General features: G+C 39.5%; 1 protein-coding gene across 6 annotated transcripts in view; it reads left to right on the top strand.

Annotated features, from left to right (window-relative positions):
* Positions 1 to 24625, top strand: part of FASTKD1 (FAST kinase domains 1) — a 69516-nt gene that overhangs the window by 9731 nt on the left and 35160 nt on the right. For 5 of the 6 annotated variants that reach the window (XM_023189685.1, XM_023189686.1, XM_023189687.1 and 2 more), the window contains 6 exons: positions 2112 to 2237; positions 8428 to 8826; positions 11922 to 12032; positions 13920 to 14051; positions 22101 to 22587; positions 23977 to 24091. In XM_023189685.1, coding sequence (XP_023045453.1) covers positions 2112 to 2237; positions 8428 to 8826; positions 11922 to 12032; positions 13920 to 14051; positions 22101 to 22587; positions 23977 to 24091 — 1370 coding nt within the window. The remainder of the gene's footprint in view (positions 1 to 2111; positions 2238 to 8427; positions 8827 to 11921; positions 12033 to 13919; positions 14052 to 22100; positions 22588 to 23976; positions 24092 to 24625) is intronic. The other variant, XM_023189689.1, reaches the window with a different exon arrangement.

Below are 24625 nucleotides of genomic sequence, written 5' to 3'. Positions count from 1 at the left end.
CCTTCACAGGTGTCGGACTGGGGGATGATCAGGTCTTTCTCTTCCCGCGAGGCCATATTTCAGACTATCACATGGGGAGAAACCTTGGACAATACCTAGCTTTCCTAGGCAGAGGTACCTGCGATATTTGGCCTTATACGTGTCCCTGGGTACTTGAGATTAAGACAATGGTGATGACTTTTAACCAGCAAGCTGCCTTCAGGCACTTGTTTAACAAAGCACATCTTGCACAGCCCAAAATCCATTAAGCCTTGAGTCACCACAGCACATGTCTCTTGCAAGGACAAGGTTGGGGGTAGGGTCACAGATTAACAGCATCTCAAATACAGAACAAAATGGAGTCTCTTATGTCTACTTCTTTCTATATGGGCACAGTAACAGTCTGATCTTTCTTTCTTTTCCCCACATTGTCTGTGTTCAAATTTTCTTGATTGTCTTATAAAGGTCTTTTTATAGGCAGTTTGTTTAAATCAGTTACTGAGTAAGGTACACAATTACCGTGTCTCAAGTTTTTTTCTGTTTCTTTTTAAGTAAACTTTACAGAAAAATAATGTATAAAAATTACACTAATCATAAGCATGTAGCACAATGAATTTTAATATACTGATCACTTCCATGTAACAGCACCAAGATCAGGAAACAACGTCGTTAGTTCTTTTCATGTCCTCTTCTATTCCTCTCACCCAAAGAGGATCTCGACGTCTAACACCGTAAATTATGGTTTCTATATAAATGAAATCCTATAATATGTGTTTTGTTTAATTTAATTTAGGAGGGCTAAATAATTAAACATGAGGCCAAAGTACATAAGAAAGTGGCAATCTTTTATTGCAAATATGCGCACACTCTCAGGCCAGGTTCTCTGGTCCTCAGGTGTAGGAGGCCAGGGAAGTCACACTGGCGCTCTGGGGTGAGGTTCTCCGGTCCACGAATGCGGGTGCCAAAGTCACACCAGCGCTTACCGCAGCGGACTTTTATGCCTGGGAGCTGGAAGGGGAGGAGTTTGGGGCATGTGTGTAGGAGTGGCTTCTTGAATTTTGGTGTCCCCAGCTTGACATCACTCTGCGCATGCTCAGTTGATTTGGTTCTTTCCCCGGGCACGGGAAAATCTGTGATGAAGAACCCGGAAACAACAGGGACTGCTCCATCTTGTTCACCTTCCTCCATCTTGTCCCTTCTCGCTCACCCAAACAATATGTACCCTTATAGTTTAGTTTGCTCAGTATGTTTTAAAGATTTATCTATTATGTTGTATGATTCCATAATTTTATTCTATTGTATGAGTATGTGCAGTTTGTCCATTGTACTCTTGATGGACATTTGGTTTTTTTGCAGGTTTTTGCTATTACATATGTGTTGCTGTAAACTTTCTTGTGCTTGTTTTTTAGTGAATTCAAAGTCGTAAAATCTATAACAGTTCCTTTTTCCTCTCTTTTGTCTTGTCATTTTCTTGTGTAAGAAATTTCTTCTATTAAAAAAATTCTGGAGTTTTTCATAGCACTGTTGTAATAGCAGCTATTATATTTCTTTCTTTCTTTTTTTATTTTTGAGACGGAGTCTTGCTCAGTCGCCCAGGCTGGAGTGCGGTGGCGTGATCTGCAAGCTCCGCCTCCTGGGTTCACGCCATTTTCCTGCCTCAGCCTCCCGAGTAGCTGGGACTACAGGCGCCCGCCGCCACGCCCGGCTAATTTTTTGCATTTTTAGTAGAGACGGGGTTTCACCGTGTTAGCCAGGATGGTCTCGATCTCCTGACCTCATGATCCACCCGCCTCGGCCTCCCAAAGTGCTAGGATTACAGGCTTGAGCCACCGCGCCCGGCCTTATATTTCTTAATATGTAATCTTGAGTCAAAATTGTTCTGTCATCTAAAAAAATTAAGTAAATAATTCAAATAATTTGTAGTGATTTTCCCCGTTTTAAAATATTTCTACAGTATCTGACTTTTTAACTGTTTCCATTTGTTACTTTTATAAGAATAATCAACATTTTAGAAAAAAATAATTTTATGTAGTATGTTACTATTTTGATTGCTTTTAATTTTATAACTATGTATTATGTGTTTTAAGTGAAAGTAAATACTAATGTTCTCCTTTGTATGTTTCCTTTAATAGGTTTGATATTAAACTGCTCTCAGAATTTTCCTCTTGCCTAGCAGATCAGCATTTGTATTTTAGTCCATTAATGGGAAAAATAGCTGATATTGTTCATAGGAACTTGGAAACCACACAGGACTTAAGGTAAATTTATTTGGGGAATCTTGTGTTGTGGTGGAAAGATCCCGGGCTTTGGATGTGGATGCAGTCAGATTTGCTACTCTTAGTTTATGTGACTTAAGGGTAATTTACTTAAGCTCTTGGAATTTCGTTATCCTCATCTGCAAAAGAGGGATGGTAATAGCTACTTTGCAATGTTGCTATGGGGATTAGACATAAGGTGCATAAAGTGTGATACAATATTGTTGAGGTTTGTGGAGGATCTGAGATTTTACCTTATTTGCAAGCTAAGTTTGTCTGCCACATTTTCCTAGGTGCTGTAGGAAGGCCTGAGACTCCGAGGTCAGAGACAGGGGACTTTGTTTTTTATAGCAATAGCAGTAGCAGAGTACTAGCATTTTCTTGTGTTGATTCCCTGAGCTCTGGTTCCCACAATGGGTTGTGTTCCAGGAGAGGAGCTCTGAGCTTAGAAAACCTGAATCTTTTGTAATAAAGCATGCCTACTCTGTTCCAACAGAAGACATTGTCTCTATTCTCCTAGGCTGTTTGCTACACAAACATCCTTGAAAAGATAGTTCTGAACAAAGGCAGTCAGAAACCCACTGAAAATGGTCTCTGAATAAGTATCTAGAACATAGAAGTTTCTCAGTATTGGATAGTAGATATTATTATTATATCATAAAGTAAACCCAATAAGTACTTAAATTATGTATGAATTCACTGGCCAGGCGTGGTGGCTCACACCTCTAATCCCAGCACTTTGGGAGGCCCAGGTGGGTGGATCACTTGATGTCAGGAGTTCGAGACCAGCCTGGCCAACATGGCGAAAACCCTATCTCTACAAAAAATAAAAAAATTAGCTGGGCATGGTGGCAGGCACCTGTAATCCCAGCTACTCGGGAGACTGAGGCACAAGAATTGCTTGAACCTGGGAGGGGAGGTAGAGGTTGCAATGAGCTGAGATTGTGCCACTGCACTCCAGCCTGGGCAATAGAGCAAGATGGTCTCAAAACACCACCACCACCACCAAAAAAAAAAAAGCAAAAAAACCCAGGAATTAAAAAATAATAATAATTTATAATAAATTAATAAATGCACAAATTTTACATATAATTATGTCTTTCTTATTCTTTCCATCTGGGAATACTTTCTTTTCAGTTTCATAAAGGAGAGTTAATAACTGCATTTCCTGAATATCAAGGAACTATTAATTTGAAAGTAACATTTGAGGAGTTTCTCTGGTTTTCATACCAGTGGTTTGTGGGTTTGTTTTGTTTTTAACGTAAGATTACTTACTGTCAGTGCTCACCTTCATAATCCAGTACTGACTGTCTTTGGCATTTCAGATACAGCTTTTTCTACCATATTTACAAAGTGATTAGCGCTTTGGTAAAATTAAATTATAGTGATTTCCTGCTTTCTTTGCCCCACTCCACCCTACCTCCCTGCTTTTTTTTTTTTTTTTTCTATTGAGATGGAGTCTCCCTCTGTTGCCCTGACTGGAGTGCAATGATGGAACCTCTGCCTTCTGGGTTCAAGCGATTTTCCTGCCTCAGCCTCCCGAGTAGCTGGGATTACAGGCACCCACCACCACGCCTAGCTAATTTTTGTGTTTTTAGTGGAGATGGGGTTTCGCCATGTTGGCCAGGCTGGTCTCAAAATCCTGACCACAAGTGATCCACTCACCTTGGCCTCCCAGAGTTCTGGGATTATAGGCATGAGCCATCATGCCCAGCCCCCTGCCTTTTTTTTTTTTTTTTTAATACACTTATGTGGCTGGGTGTGGTGGCTCAAGCCTGTAATCCCAGCACTTTGGGAGGCTGAGGCGAGTGGATCACCTGAGGTCCGGAGTTAGAGACCAGCCTGGCCAACATGGTGAAACCCCATCTCTACTAAAAATACAAAAATCTGCTAGGCGTGGTGGTGAGTGCCTGTAATCCCAGCTACTCGGGAGGCTGAGGCAGGAGAATTGCTTAAACCCAAGAGGCAGAAGTTTCAGTAAGCCAAAATCATGCCATTGCACTCTAGCCTGGGTGACAAGAGCAAGACTCTGTCCAATATATATATATATATATATATATATGTATGTGCTACCCCCTGGCTATCTAAGTTTCTCACCTGAGGGTGGTTTTATTTTTTCAATCACAAACATTTTTTGATTTAAGCTACTTCTGGATAAACACACTAATTATGCAGGAAGATTACTATTTTTTTAAATTGAGGCTTAAGTTATTAATATGTGAAATTACAAATCTTAAAGGTACAGTTCCATCAGTTGTGTCAAATATATACCTATATTAACATAGGGAAATAGTTCCATCACCTAAGAAAGTTTCCTCATGTTCCTTCTCAGTCAATCCTATCCCCCTACCATGTCAGCAACTAGTGTTCTAATTTCTTTTTTTTTTTTTATCTTTTTTTGAGATGGAATCTTGTTCTGGTGTCCAGGTTGGAATGCAGTGGTTCAATCCTGACTCACTGCAACCTCCGCCTCCTGGGTTCAAGCGATTCTCCTGCCTCAGCCTCTCAGGTAGCTGGGACTTCAGGTGTGTGCCACCATGCCTGGCTAATTTTTTATTTTTTTGAGATGGAGTTTTGTTCTTGTCACCCAGGCTGGAGTGCAGTGGCATGATCTCAGCTCACTGCAGTCTCCACCTAGCGGATTCAAGCGATTCCCTAGCCTCAGCCTCCCGAGTAGCTGGGATTATAGGCGTGTGCCACCACGCCCGGCTAATTTTTGTGTTATTGGTAGAAACCGGGTTTCACCATGTTGGCCAGGCTGTTCTTGAACTCCTGACCTCAGGTGATCTGCCTGCCTCAGTCTCCCAAAGTGCTGGGATTACAGGCGTGAGCCACCGTGCCCGGCCCAATGTTCTAATTTCTATCACCCTACCCAAGTTCTGCCCATTCCAGAACTTCATTTAATAGGATCATACAGTTTACACTATTTTCTGTCTAGCTTCTTTTACTTAGCATTATGTTTTAAGATTTATCCATGTTGTTGCATGTATCAGTAGTTTATTTACTTTTATTACTGAGTAGTGTCCCATTGCATAAGTATACCACAGTTTATTTATCTGTTGGTGGACTTGTGGGCTGTTTCTCATTTTTGATTATTGTGAATAAAACTGCAATGAATATCCTAATACAAATCTTTTTGTAGAGATACATATTTATTTCTTTTGCATAGCTACCTAGGAATGGAATTGCTGGGTCCTAGGATATATGTATGATTTTAAGAACTTGCCACATAATTTTTCCAGTAGTCATAATATTTTGCATTCCTACCATCAATATATGAGTTTTAGTTGCTACATAGTCTGGCCAACATTTACGTTGTCAGTCTTAGCCATTATACTGAGTGTGTAGTGGTATTTCATTGTGGTTTTAGTGCGTGATTTCCTGTTAATGATGTTGAACATTTTTTCATGTGCTTATGGCCATTAGTATATCTTTCTTTCATGAAGCATTTGTTTAAGTTTTTTGCTCTTTTTTTTTGAGACAGAGTCGCCCTCTGTTGCCCAGGCTGGAGTGCCGTGGTGCAATCTCGGCTCATTGCAACCTCTGCCTCCTGGATTCAAGAGATTCTCCTGCCTCAGCCTCCCCAGTAGCTGGAATTACAGACACCCACCACCATGCCCAGCTAATTTTATGTATTTTTTTAGTAGAGACAGTGTTTCACCATGTTGGCCAGACTGGTCTTGAACTCCTGACCTCAGGTGATCCACCTGCCTTGGCCTCCCAAAATGCTGGGATTACAGGTGTGAGCCACCACGCCCAGCCAACTTTTGCTCCTTTTAAACAATTGTGGGGCTGGGTGATGTGGCTCATGCCTATAATCCCAGCACTTTAGGAGGCTGAGACAGGAGCATCACCGGCAGCCAGGGGTTCAAAACCAAGCTGGGCAACGTAGTGAAGACTCTGTCTCTACAAAAAACAAAAAATTAGGAGGGCATGGTGGTGCATGCCTGTAGTCCTAGCTACTTGGGAGCTGAGGCAGGAGGATTGCTTGAGCCTGGGAGATCGAGGCTGCAGTGAGCTGTGATCATACCACTGTACTTCAGCCTAGGTGACACAATGATACGCTGTCTCAAAAAAAAAAAAAAAAAAATCATGGTATAGTGATTATTTTAGCTTGTTGTTTAAAAACTATTTTTTTTTTTTTGAGACGGAGTCTCGCTCTGTCACCCAGGCTGGAGTGCTGTGGCCTGATCTCAGCTCACTGCAAGCTCCGCCTCCCGGGTTCACGCCATTCTCCTGCCTCAGCCTCCCGGGTAGCTGGGATTACAGGCGCCGCCACCTCGCCCGGCTAGTTTTTTTTTTTTTTTGTAGTTTTTAGTAGAGATGGGGTTTCACCGTGTTAGCCAGTGTGGTCTCGATCTCCTGACCTCGTGATCCGCCCGTCTCGGCCTCCCAAAGTGCTGGGATTACAGGCTTGAGCCACCGCGCCCGGCCCTAAAAACTCTTATAGACTACTTTGAGAAGCTACACATTAAAAAAAAATCATTTTGGGCTGGGTGTGGTGGCTTATGCCTGTAATTGCAGCACTTTGGGAGGCCGAGGCGGGCAGATCACGAGGTCAGGAGTTTGAGACCATCCTGGCCAACATGGCGAAACCCCATCTCTACTAAAAATACAAAAATTAGCTGTGCGTGGTGGCACGTGCCTGTAATCCCAGCTACTCAGGAGGCTGAGGCAGAAGTATCGATTGAACCAGGGATTCGGAGTTCGCAGTTAGCCAAGATTGCGCCACTGCACTCCAGTGTGGTGACAGTGTGAGACTTCGTATATTAAAAAAAAATCATTTTGGGGAATTGATGGTTAAATTGAATAGCAATGTTAGGTTAATAATTAATGCTAATTAATCTTGATATTAAACATTGTAACTGGAGAAGCCAAAATATTGTACAACTGGAGATTTTTAAAAATATTAATTAACTTTATTAAAAAGATTAGAGAAATTTGGAAACAAAAAATAGCAAGTCTCACTATCCTAATGGGTAAGATTATTTTCTATTATATTTTTGTCTTTTTTGTAAATTGTTTTCTAATTATCATCCCTAAATGTTTGTCTTATGTCTTTTCTGTTTTGCATACTTTTCATTAAAGGTGTATTCTTATAGTTTTCTGATTTTTATATTATGTAAGAATAGTCTTTTGAAAACAGGGACCACAACTTAGTAATTTCGATGTCTTCCACAGTGTCTAGAAAGGTGATTTATGCTCAAGTGCTTATTGAGTGAAGAAATGTTGAATGCCATCCCATGTTCAGTACTGTCTTGCTGTTGTATATTAATATCAATTAAGCATAAAGTATTTAAAAATATGAAATTATTCACTAGTGAGAAAAATTTTCCAAGTTTTTATTAGCAAATTATAGACACACAGAGAAAGGAATAATAAAATGTCTACTTCTAAAAAAAAAGAAATGAAACTTTTAATGTTGCATTCAGGGGTTGTTGGTCTAAAGTGATTTCTTTTTTTTTTTTTTTTTTTGAGACTGAGTCTCGCTTTGTCGCCCAGACAGGAGTGCAGTGGCACAATCTCCGCTCACTGCAACCTCTGCCTTTCGGGTTCAAGCGATTCTTCTGCCTCAGCCTCCCGAGTAGCTGGGACTACAGGCGCCCGCCACTATGCCTGGTTAATTTTTTGTAGTTTTAGTAGAAACAGGGTTTCACCATGTTAGCCAGGATGGTCTTGATCTCCTGGCCTCATGATCCGCCCACCTCAGCCTCCCAAAGTGCTAGGATTATAGGCGTTAGCCACTGTGCCTGGCCTGGTCCAGAGTGATTTCTGAGTAAGTTTCACTAAAATATTTTCCACCAAAGTAGTTTTTGCTATAAAACAAGGCATTTGATGCTCTCCATGAAAAATATTACTCCCATGCCTTTTGTCTGAAAGGATTTGATTACTAAGAAATCTGAATTCAAGTCCCACTAGCATTTAAAAGAAAAATTTTATGGCATAAAACTCATAATATTCTTACCACTTCCTTTCCATATCTAATTGTTTAGTTTTAGAGTTGGTTATTCTTGGCTGGGTGCAGTGGCTCATGCCTGTAATCCCAGCACTTTGGGAGGCTGAGGTGGGAGGATTGCTTAAGCCCAGGAGTTTGAGACCAACCCTGGCAACATAGCAAGACTCTGTTTCTACTAAAAAAAAAAAGATCATTTTTAATTGATGTAAAAATCTTTGCATCTGTTTTCTTTTTCAGTTCCTTGTCTGTCTTGATGGTCAACATATCTTCTTTAATATCACGACATTTTCAACAACAACTGGTGAACAAAACAGAACTTCTTTTTGACACCATAGATTCTTCTGAGGTCAATGTTGCAATAAGAATAGCACGGTTTCTTCGAAATATTAAATATTGTTATCAACCACTATTAGAAAAGTGTAATAACGTATTTTTAAGTAATGTGGACCAACTTGATTTGGATTCCATCAGTAAAATATTTAGGCTATACAAGTTTCTACAGTTTAATAGTTTTGAATTTATTATGATGGCTAAAAAGAAGCTAACTGAAATGATTCCTCTGTGTAATCATCCTGCTAGCTTTGTAAAATTGTTTGTAACATTGGGACCCATTGCAGGACCTGAAGAAAAGAAACAGTAAGTTCAGTTTAAAATGCATTACTTTTTTTGTTGTGAATATGTGGAGCCTCAAGCTTATGTCTCCCTGTAGCTCTGGGAGGTACAAATATCACCCCATTAGGTTGTGGAAGGGAAAATAATCTCTTATGCTCTGCTCCTTAATTCTTTTTCTGATTATTCTAATTTACATCTCAAACTCTTAGTCTATTGCTATGTTCTAAAAGGTAAACCTCTGATACTGGGCCAACATGAAAAAAAATGAGGGGAAACGCCATGTGTTTTTATTCTCCTTTTCTATGCTACGTGACTTGGATTTACACACATGACTCCCCCACCCAGTGTAAGTCTGTGGAATATTTAGAATTATAGTAGTCATAGCAGAGTACCATTTTATGCTTTGTTGTCTTCATCACAATAGTCATCAAAGCATTTATTATGCGCTCGGCATATGTCTCCATGTCAGGTTTGAGCAAATTTTATGTGGCGCCTCTCATTTAGGAATTTCCAGTTTTGCTAGATATTGATGTAGGTAGTAATATTTGAAATATAATGATGAGCAAATATTAAATTAACATACAAGTATGGTTAATAGATAAGATTCTCTCTTCGTAGGCCATGTGACTGGATTTATAGTAGACATAAACTTCCCCCACCCAGCATAATTGTATGAATTATTTAGAATTACAAGCTGGGCACAGTGTTGCACACCTTTAATCCCATCACTTTGGGAGGCTGAGGCAGGTGGATCCCTGGATCCCAGGAATTTGAGACCAGCCTAGGCAAGATGGTGAAAGCTTGTCTTTACAAAAAAATACAAAATTAGCCGGATGTGGCAGTGCGTACCTAGAGTCACAGCTACTCGTGAGGATCACCTGAGCCCAAGGAGGCTGAGGCTGCAGTGAACTGAGATCACTCCATTGAATTCCAGCCTGGGCACAGAATGAAACCTTGTCTCAAAAAAAAAAAGAATTTTATATAATAATCCTAACACATAGTATGATTAGTAGATTTACTTAAGCAGGGGTTCCAAGAGTTGCATAATAGGGGAGTCATTACTCTGTTAGGAAAAACTTTACGGAGAAAGTTTTATTTTTTAAGAGTACTTTGTGACTGAGTGCAGTGGATCACGCCTGTAATCCCAGCACTTCTGGGAGGCCGAGGCAGGTGAATCACCTGAGGTGGGGAGTTCGAGATCACCCTGACCAACATGGAGGAACCCCGTCTATACTAAAAATACAAGATTAGCTGGGCATGATGGCGGGCACCTGTAGTCCCAGCTACTTGGGAGGCTGAGGCAAGAGAATCGTTTGAACCCGGGAGGCGGAGGTTGCAGTGAGCCAAGATCGCGCCATTACACTCCAGCCTGGGCAACAAGAGTGAAACTCTGACTCAAAAAAAAAAAAAAAAGAGTACTTTGAATTATATGAAAAAATTTAAGAGCATATCTTAAGACTATATCAAGATGGAAACAAGGTGATTATTAAAAATTATTGGGGCCCAGTGTGGTAGCTCACACCTGTAATCCCAACACTTTGGGAGGCCAGTGACGGCAGATCACTTGAGGTCAGGAGTTTGCGACCAGCCTGGCCAACATGGTGAAACTCCAACTCTACTAAAAATACGAAAAAAAAAAAGGGCTAGGCATGGTGGCTCACGCCTGTTATCCCAGCCCCTTGGGAGGCTGAGTCAGTTGGATCACTTGAGTCCAGGAGTTTGAGACCAGCCTGGCCAACATGGTGAAAACCTGTTTCTACTAAAAATACAAAAAATTAGCTGGGCGTGGTGGTGGGCACCTGTATTCTCAGCTACTTGGGAGGCTGAGGCAGGAGAATCGCTTGAACCTGGGAGGCTGAGGTTGCAGTAAGCCAAGATTGCGCTATTGCACTCCAGCCTGAGCAACAAGAGCAAAACTCCATCTCAAAAGACAAACAAAAAAAATACAAAAAATAATTAGCCGGGAGTGATGGCAGGTGCAATGGCGGGCATCTGTAATCCCAACTTCTTGGGAGGCTGAGGCAGGAGAATCACTTGGACCTGGGAGACAGAGGTTGCAGAGAGCTGAGATCATGCCCCTGCACTCCAGCCTGGGCAACAGAGTGAGACTCCATCTCAAAACAAACAAACACACACACATACAAACAAACTTTATTGGAACCATTTTTTGTCACCAAGTACTATTAAAATCTCAGTGCTAAAGCAGTACAAAAGTTGGATTTAACTGAGTCTCTGTCTTCAAGGAATTTACATTGCAATTGAGAGGATAGATATAATTGAAATATGGAAATAGCGTAACAACATAGTTTATGAAAAAACAATAAAATTAGTGATATGGATAGTGCTGTGAGCAGACAGAAGTGAGAGAAAAATATAGACTGAAGTGGTTGGGAAAAATCTGTGGAGAAACTGGTTTTGAAATGTTTGAAAAGGTTGGTGGAAAGGATGGCATGGAGTTATCCAGTGTGAATAGGCAATTAGTTTATCCTATCCTCAGATGCCACGTTTTGAGCTTGCTTTCTAAATGATTCTAAAAGATACCTGTATCATGATACTTAACATTACCGCACTACTTTGGATAGTTCAACTGACAACTAATCATAGTCAAAATGGACCAGCTTTGTTAATTTTCAGTTTATACTGTTACATCAAGTGCTTAGTATATGAGATTTCTGATAATATGCAGGTTTATTGACTCCTAGATGATTCCTATTCAGTTTTAAAACATTTGGGAAATTGTCAGAATATCAGTTGTTCATTTCTTAGCTCTCTCGTATTGAATAATTTCACTGATTCATAGTATTTTATAACCATTATAACCTTGTATTATTTGAAAATCTTAAAAGATCTTTACCTTTATTTTTCAAACAGTTTAAGATTGGATTATACTGAGGCCTGAATTTCATTGAAGAAGACAATATATTTTTCTTTATTCAGTACTATTTTATATTCGAGTAATGTGGGGAGAACACCGGGGTTATATATTGGATTCAGTTTTTGTTTATATTCTTTTTTTTCCTATTTGTTACTCAAGAACTGTTATTTTAAAACAAAAAAAAATTGCAAGCTAATTTTCAGTTTTTCAACCAAAAACTTTTTGTTTTTTTTTTTGCTTCTAGACTTAAATCAACTTTGTTATTGATGTCAGAGGACCTAACTGGTGAGCAAGCCCTGGCAGTGTTGAGAGCAATGGAAGATATGGAAAGCAGAAATTCACATCTGATTAAAAGGTATCTTTTCTGAAATTTATGATGTTAAGTTTGTTATTCATAAGCACCTATTTTTTTCTGAGGAAAAATGGTTTTCTTTAATCTACCTGTTGTTTTGAAGAAATAAGGAATTAACACTTAAGGCACTGTTTATGTTCTACTTTGTTTTTCTTTTTCTTTTTTTTTTTTGAGACAGAGTCTCACTGTGTTCCCTAGGCTGGAGTGCTGTGGCACTGTCTCTGCTCACTGCATCCTCCACCTCCCTGGTTCAAGAGATTCTCCTGCCTCAGCCTGCTAAGTAGCTGGGACTACAGGTACCCACCACCATGCCCAGCTAATTTTATTTATTTATTTTTGAGACAGAGTCTTGCTCTGTCCCCCAGGCTTAAGTGCAGTGGTGCCATATCGGTTCACTGCAACCTCTGCCCCAGGTTCAAGCAGTTCACCTATCTCAGCCTCCCGAGTAGCCAGGATTATAGGCGTCTGCCACCACGCCTGGCTAAGTTTTGTATTTTTAGTAGAAGCGGGGTTTCACCGTGTTGGCCAGGTTGGTCTCGAGCTCCTGACCTCAAGTAATCCACCCACCTCAACCTCCCAAAGTGCTGGGATTACGGCGGTGAGAACCACCGCACCCAGCCCTCCATGCTGGTATGGAGCTCCTGACCTCGAGTGATCCACTTACTTCAGCATCCCAAAGTGCTGAGCCACAGTGCCTGGCCTTTTTTTTTTTTTTTTTTTTTGAGACAGGGTATGACTGTTGCCGAGGCTAGAGTGCAGTGGTGCCATCACAACTCACTGCACCCTTCACTTCCCAGGCTCAGTTGATCCTCCCATCTCAGCCTCCTGAATAGCTGGGACTACAGGCACGCGTCGCCATGTCCTGCTAATTTTTGTATTTTTTGTAGAGATGGTGTTTTGCCATGTTACCCAGGCTGGTCTCCAGCTCCTGGGCTCAAGGAATTCATCTGCCTTAGCCTCGCAAAGTGCTGGTTTGTTTTTCAAAGTAGAAATGACAATTGTTTATAGCATTTTTCATTTTATTTATGCTATTACACTCAAGCAGAGCATCATAACCTTGTAAAATAGAGACCATAAAGATCCTCCTTTTATTTTTTTCTTTTCTTATTTTTCTTTCTTTCTTATTTTAAAAATTTTTTGTAGAGATAGGGTCTTACTATTTTGCCCAGTCTGGTCTTGAACTCCTGGGCTCAAGCAGTTCTCCCAAAATTACCACCAAGTCTGTAATTTTCAAAAGGAAAGTTTCTGCAGCACAGTCAATTCTATATGAACTTGGATTGTCTCATACCACAATGTTACCTTGAAGTCATACTGCCATTTGTTGGCTTTTTGGTAACTTGAGATTTCAGAAGAAAAAATATTTACTTATATTTTTATATGTGCTTAATTGTATATGCTTAATTTTTTGTGACCTATTATATGTTCCTTTATTTTAATATTTCTTATGTCCCATTTTTTCCCAACTTACTCCCTTTTAGGATTTCCCTTTGCTTTTCAGCATCTTCATTTGAGGGCCAGTGGATTTAAGGAAGAAAATTAAATTAGCCTTGCTAATTATTGGTAACTCTTGGTAAAGATTTTGTTATGGGGAGGATGTGGAATTTGATCCTCTGTGAAATTGAGGAAGAAAAACTATGCTTTCCTCTTCTTGTACTATTGATAATTGAATATTATTTCATTCACACTTAATTCATCCCTTTTCTTCATTCTGTTTTAGTTTGTTTACATTTCTAGAGCCATCTTGAGACATTTCTTCCAGAATAGAAAATCTCGTCTCATTCATTGCTGTTTCTCCAGCACATAGCAAAGTGTCTGGCGTGAAAGCGCCACAGTAAATGTGTAATGAATGAATGAACTGGTTATAATATATGCTCTATCAATCCTTTTTAGAGTTACTTCAGTTCTGCATAAACATTTGGATAGCTATAAACCATTAGAGTTGTTGAAGATAACTCAAGCACTGACTTTTCTGCATTTCCAGAGGAAGGAGTTTTCTGCAAAACTTAGAGAATTACTGCTTAGGTAAGATTAAAATAGAAATTTTGTTTAGTGTTTCATTTTCTAGCCACAATATTTGTTTTGTTTAACTATGTACAGCAGTGCTAGAAGTTATGGAGGCAAAATAGTGAAGCTTATTAGTAAAAATGTTAAGACACTTTATCTCCCTCGCAGCCATTCTGCCAATGCTCATGCTGGGTATATTTTGAAATGGAAATGAGGCCAGCAGGGTGATGAGTTCCCTAGGAGAGGAATGTCAGTAGACTGATGAATAGCAAAGCCATTCTCCTTTCCTGCAAAATGGAGCCACCATGAAGAGATTGGGACTGCTGACAAAAGTTCAACTCCATTTGGGAGCATTCGTATTTAGGGCCTTTCAGTCTTGCATGCATGCCTATTTTAAGGCTTATTAAATTTTTGAGAATAAGATATAATGGTGATGTTGGTGAAAAAGTGTTTTCTTTTCTTTTTTTTGAGACAGAGTCTCGCTCTGTTGCCCAGGCTGGAGTACAGTGGAGCGATCTCAGCTCACTGCAACCTCTGCCTCCTCGGTTCAAGCGATTCTCCTGCCTCAGCCTCCCGAGTAGCTGGGAATACAGGCACATGCCACCACACGGGGCTAATTTTTGTAATTTTAGTAGAGACGGGATTTCACTGTATTGGTCAGGCTGGTCTCGCTTCTGACCTCAGGTGATCCACCTGCCTCAGCCTCCCAAAGTGTTGGGATTACAGATGTGAGCCACTGTGCCTGGCGAAAAAGTGTTTTCATATAGAATTTTCCCTTTATAATTTAAAATCACCTTATTTTCTACAGATAATAGCTTTTTTTTTTTTTTTTTTTTTTGGTTTGAGACAGGGTCTCACTCTGTCCCCTGGGCTGGAGTGCAGTGGTACAATCATAGCTCACTGCAGCCAATCGTAACTTGCTGTAGCCTCGAAGTCCTAGGCTGAAGTGATCTTCCGGCCTTAGCCTCCCAAGTAGTAGTGCTACCACACTTGGCAAATTTTTTTTTTTTTCTGTAGAGATAGGGGTCTCACTTTTTTGCCCAAGCTGGAGTGCAGTGGCATGATCATAGCTTACTACATCTTCAAACTCATGGGCTCAAGCAATCCTACCACCTCAGCCTCCTGAAAGATGGTTTTACAGGCTTGAACCAGCGTGCCCAACTAGTTTGATTTCTTACTGTGATTTCTTTTTTTTTTGAGATGGAGTCTTGCTTTGTTGCCCAGGCTGGAGTGCAGTGGCACGATCGCAGCTCACTGCAAGCTCTGCCTCCCGGGTTCACGCCATTCTCCTGCCTCAGCTTCCTGAAGTAACTGGGACTACAGGCGCCTGCCAACATGCCCAGCTGATTTTTTGTATTTTTTTTAGTAGAGACAGGGTTTCACCGTGTTAGCCAGGATGGTCTCAATCTTCTGACCTCATGATCCACCCGCCTCGGCCTCCCAAAGTGCTGGGATTACAGGCGTGAGCCACTGCGCCTGGCCTGATTTCTTACTGTGATTTCTGAAAGACCAAGCATATAGGTGAACACGATTTTTATTATAATAAAGTGATATGCCATTATGGTTAAAAAGGTTTTAAATTGAGTAATATGAAATGACATATTATCAGATGAGAATTTAGCATATCAGGATGTTACAACGAAGTTTATCTTTTTCTTGAAAAATAACTTTCTTCTTATTAAGATGGTAAGATGATAAGATGCTTATTGTTTCTTCACCCCTTCCATATTTAGTATAGAATTTCACATAGACTGCCTCTCAATTATGAATTTTATGTTCTAAATTAGATATTATACACTAGCCCAGGCATGATTTATGTCTACACAGTGGGGTTTTTTTTTTTCTTTTTGCATGCTTTTAAAATTTTTTCTATATTTTATTTTTATGTTTTTTATTTATTTTTATTTTTGTTTTTGTTTTTTTTGATATGTAGTCTCACCCTGTCACCCAGGGTGCAGTACAGTGGCATGATCTCGGCTCACTTCAACCTCCGCCTCCCAGGTTCAAGCAATTTTCCTGTCAGCCTCCCAAGTAGCTGAGATTACAGGCATGAGGCACCACGCCTGGCTTATTTTTGTATTTTTAGTAGAGACGAGGTTTCATCATGTTGGCCAGGCTTGTCTTGAACTCCTGACCTCAAGTGATTCACCTGCCTCAGTCTCCCAAGGTGCTGGGATTACAAGCATGAGCCATTGCACCTGGCCCATGTTTTTATTTTTTTAAAAAATATTTCAGTAGCTTTTGGGGTACAAGTGGTTTTTTGTTACACGGATTAATTGTATAGCAGTGAATTATGAGATTTTAAGTGCACCCATCACCTGAGTATTACCTAATGTGTTGTTTTTTTATCCCTAGCTCACCTACCAACCTCCCTTTCCTGGTCTCTAACGTCCATTATATCACTCTGTATGCCTTTGCATACTCATAGCCTAGCTCCCACTTCTAAGTGAAAGTATACAATTTTTTTATTTTCCCCTCCTGTGTTATTTCACTTAGGATAATGACTTTCAGTTCCACCCAAGTTGCTGAAAAGACATTATTTTGTTCTTTTCAATGGCTGATTAAAGGTGTATTTAAAGGTGTATTAAATATACACCATGATATCCATGGTATATATTTACCACATTTTCTTTATCCACCTATTAGTCAATGGGCATTTAGGTTGGTTAACATCTTTGCAATTGTGAATTGTGCTTCTGTAAATGTACATTGCACAGTGTTTTTCAAAAAATTAAATTATTCAATACCGATGAATACTTCTAGGTATGTTAACAGAAAAATAAGAGTAGGAGTGGAAGCGTCAAAGAAGATTTCATTTTCCTTGAATGTTTTGTTGCTTTTATGAACAGACTTGAAGCACATATGATAATGTTAAAGTTTATTAAATTCTGAGTAAGGAGAGCCTTTATGTATCACTGTGGTTTAAAATTATATCAAAAGTGTTTGAGTTATTGACTAACATTTAAAAGTTGGGAGTTGTTATATAAAAATCATAGATACTTCATGTTTCAGAATTACCTTCTTCCACTTCAGTGCAGATAATCTCAAGTAGATATTAGAAGGAATGTACTCTATTTGAACTAATAATTTACATAAATGCTTATGTAAATAGGTCGTGAAACAGCTCAAGGAACCCAGAGTTTTCATGTACTGGAATAATGTCTGTTTTTTTTTTTTTTAACTTATTGAAATATAATCTACATAAAATATACATATGCCTTCCTCATTACCCTGTCCTCACCTCCAAGATTAACTATCTCTATTTGTAACTACATAGATTGGTTTTGCCTTTATACTTTATGTAAATTGAATCATTCAGTATGATTTCCTTTCTCTTTTTTTTGAGACAGGGTCTCATTCGTTTTCCCAGACTAGAGTTGGAGTACAGTGGCGTGGTCTTGGCGCACTGCAACCTCCACCTGCTGGACTCAAGTGACCCTCTTGCCTCAGCCTTGTGAGTAGCTGGGACTACAGTCACGTGCTACCACACCCAGCTACTTTTTGTATTTTTAGTAGAGATGGCGTTTTGCTATGTTGCCCAGGCTGGTCCTGAAATCCTGCGCTCAAGTAATCTGCCTGCCTTGGCCTCCCGAAGTGCTGGGGTTACAGGCGTGAGCCACTGCGCCTAGTCAGTGTGATTTATTTTGTGTCAGGCTTCTTTTGCTCAATACTAAGTTTATGAGATTTGTGTATACTTTTGTCATATAGTATTCTCTTGTAAGAATATAACAAAATTTATTTATTTATTCTATTGTTGATGGATATTTGATTTCTTTCCAGTTTTTCGTTATTATCAACAGTACTGTTTATGAACAAATTCATTTATATTTTTTAGTGAACATACATATTCATTTCTGTGTGCCAGAGAGTATAATCATTGGTTCATGGGGTATGCATGTCCTCATCTTCAGTAGATGCTACTGAACATTTTCTAAAGGGGTTATACCAGTCCCTACTCCCACTAACAGAATGTACACATTCCTGGTGCTCCAAATCCTTGCCAACACTTGATTTTTTTTTTTACTTTTTTTCCCCTATAACCCAGGACAGTGCTCATACTTTTTAATTTTAGCTGTTCTGGTGGGTATGTTGTGGTATTATGAATATACACAAGTATCTAAGTTTTGGAAATTGAGGAAATATCACAAGAAAAACAAGTGGAGGTTGGAGAAATTTATCTGTTGGGGGTTTATTTGTAGAAAAGTATCTCAAGATTGGTAGCTCCACAATGATGCAGCTTTTTGAAGGCTTTCATTTCTTAATATAAACTAGTGTATTAATTTTTTGTGGTTATAAGAATGAAATATGCAGTACTAAGTGCCTGCTTGTGTCAGGCACTGGACCAAATATTATATAAAAATCATTTTGAAAATTTTGGAAAACAGAAAAAAGTATATTTGAGAGACTGAGGCAGGAGGATCATTTGAGGCCAGGAATTCAAGACCAGCATGTTCAACATAGCAAGCCCCCGTCTCTACAAAAAACTAAAATATTATCAGGGTGTAATAGTTCATGCCTGTAGTCCTAGCTACTTAGCAGGCTGAGGCGGGAGGCTCGCTTGAGCCCAGGACCTCAAGGTTACAGTGAACTATGGTCATGCCACAGCACTCCAGCCTGGGCTATAGAGTGAGACCTTATCTATAAAAAAGAAAAGAAAAGAAAAAAATATAAAGAAGAAAATAAAAATTATTCATAAACTCATTCATCCACTGTCAACAATTTGGTTTATTTCCTTGTTGTATACTACATATATGTATTTTTTTTCCTAGTTGACCATACAGTTTTGTTTGTTTGTTTTTGGCCATTTTACCTTATAAGCATCTACATCATTAAGAATGTTTTGTAAATCTTTTATAATGGCTGGTTAATACCCATCATTTGACTGTACCATAATTCACTTATTACTATTCCCCCTCATTATTTAGATTGTTTTCACATTTTAGCCATATAAAAACTATGATAAGGCATGGTGGTGTGCACCTGTATCTCAGTTACACCCAGCTATGTTTGGGAAACTGAGGCAGGAGGATCACTTGAGCCTAGGAGTTGGAGATCAGCCTGGGAAACATCGTAAGACTCCCTCTAAAAGAAAAAAAAAGATGAATAACAACACATATATTTTACCTGGATTTTATATTAGTTTATTAGGTTAGTTTCCCAGACAGGGATTGACCATGTCAAATGATATAATTAAAATACTTTAAAAATTTTCAAAGCCATACTGCTAAATTGTTTTCCAGGAAGTTACACCAACTTTTTAAGTTTACTAATAGTGAACGAGAGTGCCTGTATCAGTACACCCTTGCTAACACTGAATATTAATATTACAATTATTTTAGTATGCTAATTTAAATATTTTAAATTGCCAGGCATAGTGGCTCATGCTTGTAATTCCAGCACTTTGGGAGGCTGAGCTGGGAGGATTGTTTGAGCCCAGGAGTTCAAGACCAGCCTGGGCAATAAAGCAAGACCCTGTCTCAACAACAAAGAATAAAAAATTAGCTGGGTGTGGCGGCATGTGCCTATATTCCCAGTGTGTAGGGAGGCTGAGGCAGGAGGAGTACTTGAGTCCAAGAGGTCAAGGCTGCAATGAGCTATATTGTGTCACTAGCCCTTTAGCCTGGGCACCAGAGTGAGACCCTTTCTCCAGAAAAAAATTAATTAATTTAAAAAATATTTTAAAGGTAACTCAATTTATGTATTTATTTTTTTGAGACGGAGTCTCATTCTGTTGCCCAGGCTAGAGTGCAGTGGAGCGATCTCAGCTCACTGCAAGCTCTGCCTCCCGGTTCACGCTATTCTCCTGCCTCAGCCTCCTGAGGAGCTGGGACTACAGGCGCCCACCAGTACGCCCAGCTAATTTTTTTTTTGTATTTTTAGTAGAGATGGGGTTTCACCATATTAGCCAGGATGGTCTCGATCTCCTGACCTCGTGATCCGCCTGCCTCGGCCTCCCAAAGTGCTGCGATTACAGGCGTGAGCCACTGTGCCCGGCCTCAATTTTGTTTTAGATTGTATTATTCCTTCCACTACTTCTATACCTAAAGTTTTTTTTTTTTTTTTTTTGAGATGGAGTCTTGCTCTGTCGCCGAGGCTGGAGTGCAGTGGCATGATTTTGGTTCACTGCAACCTCCTCCTCCTGGGTTCAAGTGATTCTCATGCCTTAGCCTCCCCAGTAGCTAGGATTACAGGCATGTGCCACCACACCCGGCTAATTTTCTGTATTTTCACTAGAGGTGGGGTTTCATTATGTTGGCCAGACTGATCTCGAACTTCTGAGCTCAAGCTATGCCTGCCTTGGCCTCCCAAATTGCTGGAATTAAAGGTTTGAGCCACCATGCCTGGCCCCCAGTTTTTTAATTTGTTTTTTTAAACAATTATTGTCCCCGTGGTGCAACTCTTGCCATGGGGATCTGGGAAAGAAGTAGAAAAAGGGGTCAACTATGTCCTATTTCTTTTGTTGTTGTTTGTTTATTCGTTTGTTTTAAATGTTGGACTATGTATTGGAAACAAAAAAGGAACCAGTTTTATTAGGTGATCACTGTATGCCAGGGCCTTACAGGTCATATCAGAAATTGAACCCAAGTTCTTTCTTCAGCAACACTGGAAACATTGTTCTGACATGGACCTTTTGCTTCCCTGGGACTGTGGTTTTATTTTTGAATAAAAAATTTTGGCCTGTGCTTCAGAACAGAACAGGTCTTCTTGTTTTATTCCTTTATTCCTTCCACTATTTCTATACCTAAAGATTTTTTTTTTCTTTCTCTTTTTTTTTTTTGAGATGGAGGGCATCAGGAAGTCTTAGGCTTTCCTGAATAATCCTTTATGGACCTGTCATTGAATTTATCTGACTCTTTTTTTTTTTTTAAGATGGAGTCTTCTTCTGTCGCCCAGGCTAGAGTGCAGTGGCATGATCTCGGCTCACTGCAACCTCCACCTCCCTGGCTCAAGAGATTCCCGTGCCTCAATCTCCCGAGTAGCTGGGATTACAGGCGCACGTCACTATGCCTGGCTAATTTTTTTGTATTTTTAGTAGAGACGGCATTTCACCATGTTGGCCAGACTGGTCTCGAACTCCTGACCTCAGGCAATCCGCCCTCCTCAGCCTCTCAAAATGCTGGGATTACAGGCATGAGCCACCATGCCTGGCCTATCTAACTCTTCTTAAATTAACTTGTATTATGCCCACCTGTGATGTTACATATATTGGCTTTCGTCCTAGTTACTAGTTCATAACTTCTATAGCTCTTGCTATAGTCTTTTGTTACCATGTTGGGTGTGTTAGGGCTCCAGAAACAGAATATCTCTCCTGCCCTAAAGCAGGGCTCTAATCTCCCTCCACCTTTCTGATCGTGGGTCTTAAGACACTCCCCTGAGAGATCCCACCCGACACCCTATGGGAAGAAATGCTGACATCATGAAGCTCATAAAAACCCAAGAAGAGTGGGTTCGGACTGCTTCCGGATAGCTGAACACGTGGAGGTTCCTGGAGGGTGGCATGGTCAGGGAGGGCATGGAAGCTCTGCACCCCTTCCCACATACCTCACTCTACTGTCCCTTCATCTGCATTCTTTATGATATCTTTTATAATAAACCTGTAAACACAAGCAGCTGTTTCCCTGAGTTCTGTGAACCACTTCAGCAAATTAAACCCAAAGAGGAGGTCGTGAGAACCCCAACTTGAAGCCAGTTGCTCAGAAGTTCTGGAGGCTTACTTTTGCAACTGGAGTCTGGGGTTTTTGTGGGAGAGGTCAGTTTTAGAGACCAAGTTCCCAACCTGTGGGATCTGACACTGTCTCCAGGTAGATAGTGTCAGAACTGAATTGGACACCCAGCTGGTGTCCGCTGCTTAGAAGAACCCCCACACATTTGGTCACAGAAGTCTTCTGTGTTGATGATTGTTGTGGCTTCAGATTAGAGGAAAAACAGTTTGAAAGAGGTTTTTTTGAATCATCATCTTACCTATTAATTGTAGTACTCATTATATATATTCATATTTTAATACATATATATTTTGGTTTTGTGGCTGATGTATTAATTTTATTCTTTTCATTTTTTATTTTGCAGTTATTTGAAAATTAGTTTCATACCAACTGAGGTGTCCATTCTGGTCTATGCTATTTCCCTACTCCCTTCTCCTCACTTGGACGAAGTGGGGATATCCCGAATTGAAGCTGTTTTACCACAGTGTAACCTAAATAACCTGAGTAATTTTGCTACATCTGTTTTAAGATGGATTCAGTATGATCACATGTATTTGGATAGTATTACTGGGAAACAACTGAAACTACTTCAAAAATTAGATCACTATGGTCGTCAGAGACTACAACACAGCAACAGTTTGGATCTGTTATGGGAGGAACTTAAATCTGTCAGAGGAAACACGTTTCCTGAGTCACTTCTTGAAGAAATGATTGCTACTTTACAGCATTTCGTGGATGAAATTAATTACGTAAATGTTGTGGAGATTGCATCTTTTATTTCTAATACTGATTACCTCAGTACTTTGCTACTTGATAGGATAGCCTCAGTGGCTGTTCAGCAGATTGAAAAGGTGAAATTTAAATGTTATGCATTAATTTTATAGAGTTGTCAACTTCTGCAAGCATAATTTTTATCATAGGCATTTTGAGAACTTGGATTGGAATTTGAGGTTTAAAAATTAAATAAATTCTGGGTCAGATATGGTAGCTCAATCCTGTAATTCCAGTGGTTGGGAGTCTGAGATGGGAGGATTGGTTGAGCCCAGGAATTAAGGCTCAGTGAGCTGTGATTGCACCACTGCACTCCAGCCTGGGTGACAGAGTGAGACCCTGTCTCTTAAAAAAAAAAAAAGAAAACTCTGGTTTCTGTTTCAGTGATTTGTTGTTCCTGTCCTTGAAGTCACTTTCTTCTTCCAGCATTGCAGATTTGGAAAGAATCAGCAGTCATTCTTTGGTTCATTACAGTATTAAGATTAGGAATCAATTATTTGAGGACACTCATATTGGGACAGCGGAGTATGAATGATTTTTGGTTCTACTTTTTCTTATTTCTATAATCATGTGTTATCATTTTTACCATTTAAAAGCAGTTATATTCAAAAGTGTGAGATAAGCTTAAAAACAGAAAATTGTAAGGTATCCATTGGCAACAGTATTCTTAAATTGTCATTGCATCTTCTTGCAGATTTATTTCTGGGACTTACTTGTAAAATGCCACTTTATGGATTATATGAGAAGCAGCTCACTTACAAAATCACTATCATAAATATATCAGAGCAAGGGCTTTATTTAAAAGACAGTGTTTCTCACAACCGAAAATAAAAAGTTTTTTTTTAACTTGCTTAGTATAATGCCTGGAAGTCATTAAGTGTTGGATGAATGAGTGAAAAATGAAATAAAAAAGCAAATGAAAGAAAAATGAATGCTAATGATTGTAATTTAAGAAACTTCTCTATATTATGATTATTCTATAAAATGTACTGATTATCATGGAAATTGCTGATACTGTTTCCTATTCAATTTAGTGACTAATGAATTCTGAAACCGAATTTATTTATTTACTTTAAATTTAAATACAGACAGGGTCTCACTATATTGCTCTGACTAATCTCAAACTCCTGGCCTCAAGCAGTCCTCCCACCTCAGCCATCCAAAGTGTTGAGATGATAGGCATGAGCCACCACTGCCAGCCAGAACAGAATTTTATACCTAACAAAATAAATTTGTAGATTGTCTGATTTACTTCTTTTTTGTTACATTAACACTTTTGGAGTTATTAATAATTGTAGGTGGGGTTAAATAAATTATAGCAGGATGGAAAAATTAATAAGCAGAGTGATACATTTATTATTTAACTGTAGTGATGATGGGAAAAGATTTCTCCTAAAAAATAATTAGGTTAAAATTTTGTCTTATTTTCCTAAAGTTTAAACTATAAATTTTTTGTTCTTTTTATACAGATCCATCCTTTTACAATCCTTGCTATTATTCTTCCATTCAGCACTTTGAACTATGATCCACCTCAAAGGGATGAATTTTTTGGAACTTGCGTGCAACATCTTAATTCTTATTTAGGTAGGTATATTGTTTAGTAATACACTGAGTGAATAAGTCAGAGGTTACCTGTTGCTGCTGAGCTAGGAGATGTCCCTCATTTAAAGGGTAACCATAATAGCCATGAATTCTCTACTTAAAAAAAGCTTTTTTGTTTGTTTGTTTTTGAGACAGAGTCTTGCTCTGTCACCCAGGCTGGAGTGCAGTGGCACGATCTCGGCTCACTGCAACCTGTCTCCTGGGTTCAAGTGATTCTCCTGCCTCAGTCACCCCAGTAGCTTGGACTATAAGCATGCGCCACCACACCCGGCTAATTTTTTGCATTTTTAGTACAGACAGGGTTTCACCATGTTGGCCAGGGTGGCCTGGAACTCCTGACCTCAGGTGATCCACCTGCCAAGGCCTCCCAAAATGTTGGGATTACAGGTATGAGCCACTGCTCCTGGCCCTAAAAAAACTTTGTATCCATTTTAATTATGAAAAATGTCAAACTTGTATAAAGAATTAAACAAAGAACACGTACATACTCACTGTATTATTCAATAATGTTAACAT

The sequence above is a fragment of the Piliocolobus tephrosceles genome, chromosome 11 (assembly GCF_002776525.5).
Source record: "Piliocolobus tephrosceles isolate RC106 chromosome 11, ASM277652v3, whole genome shotgun sequence".
NCBI lineage: Eukaryota > Metazoa > Chordata > Mammalia > Primates > Cercopithecidae > Piliocolobus > Piliocolobus tephrosceles.
Note: the sequence above shows the minus strand (reverse complement) of the source record. Positions and strands in the feature narration are given on the sequence as shown.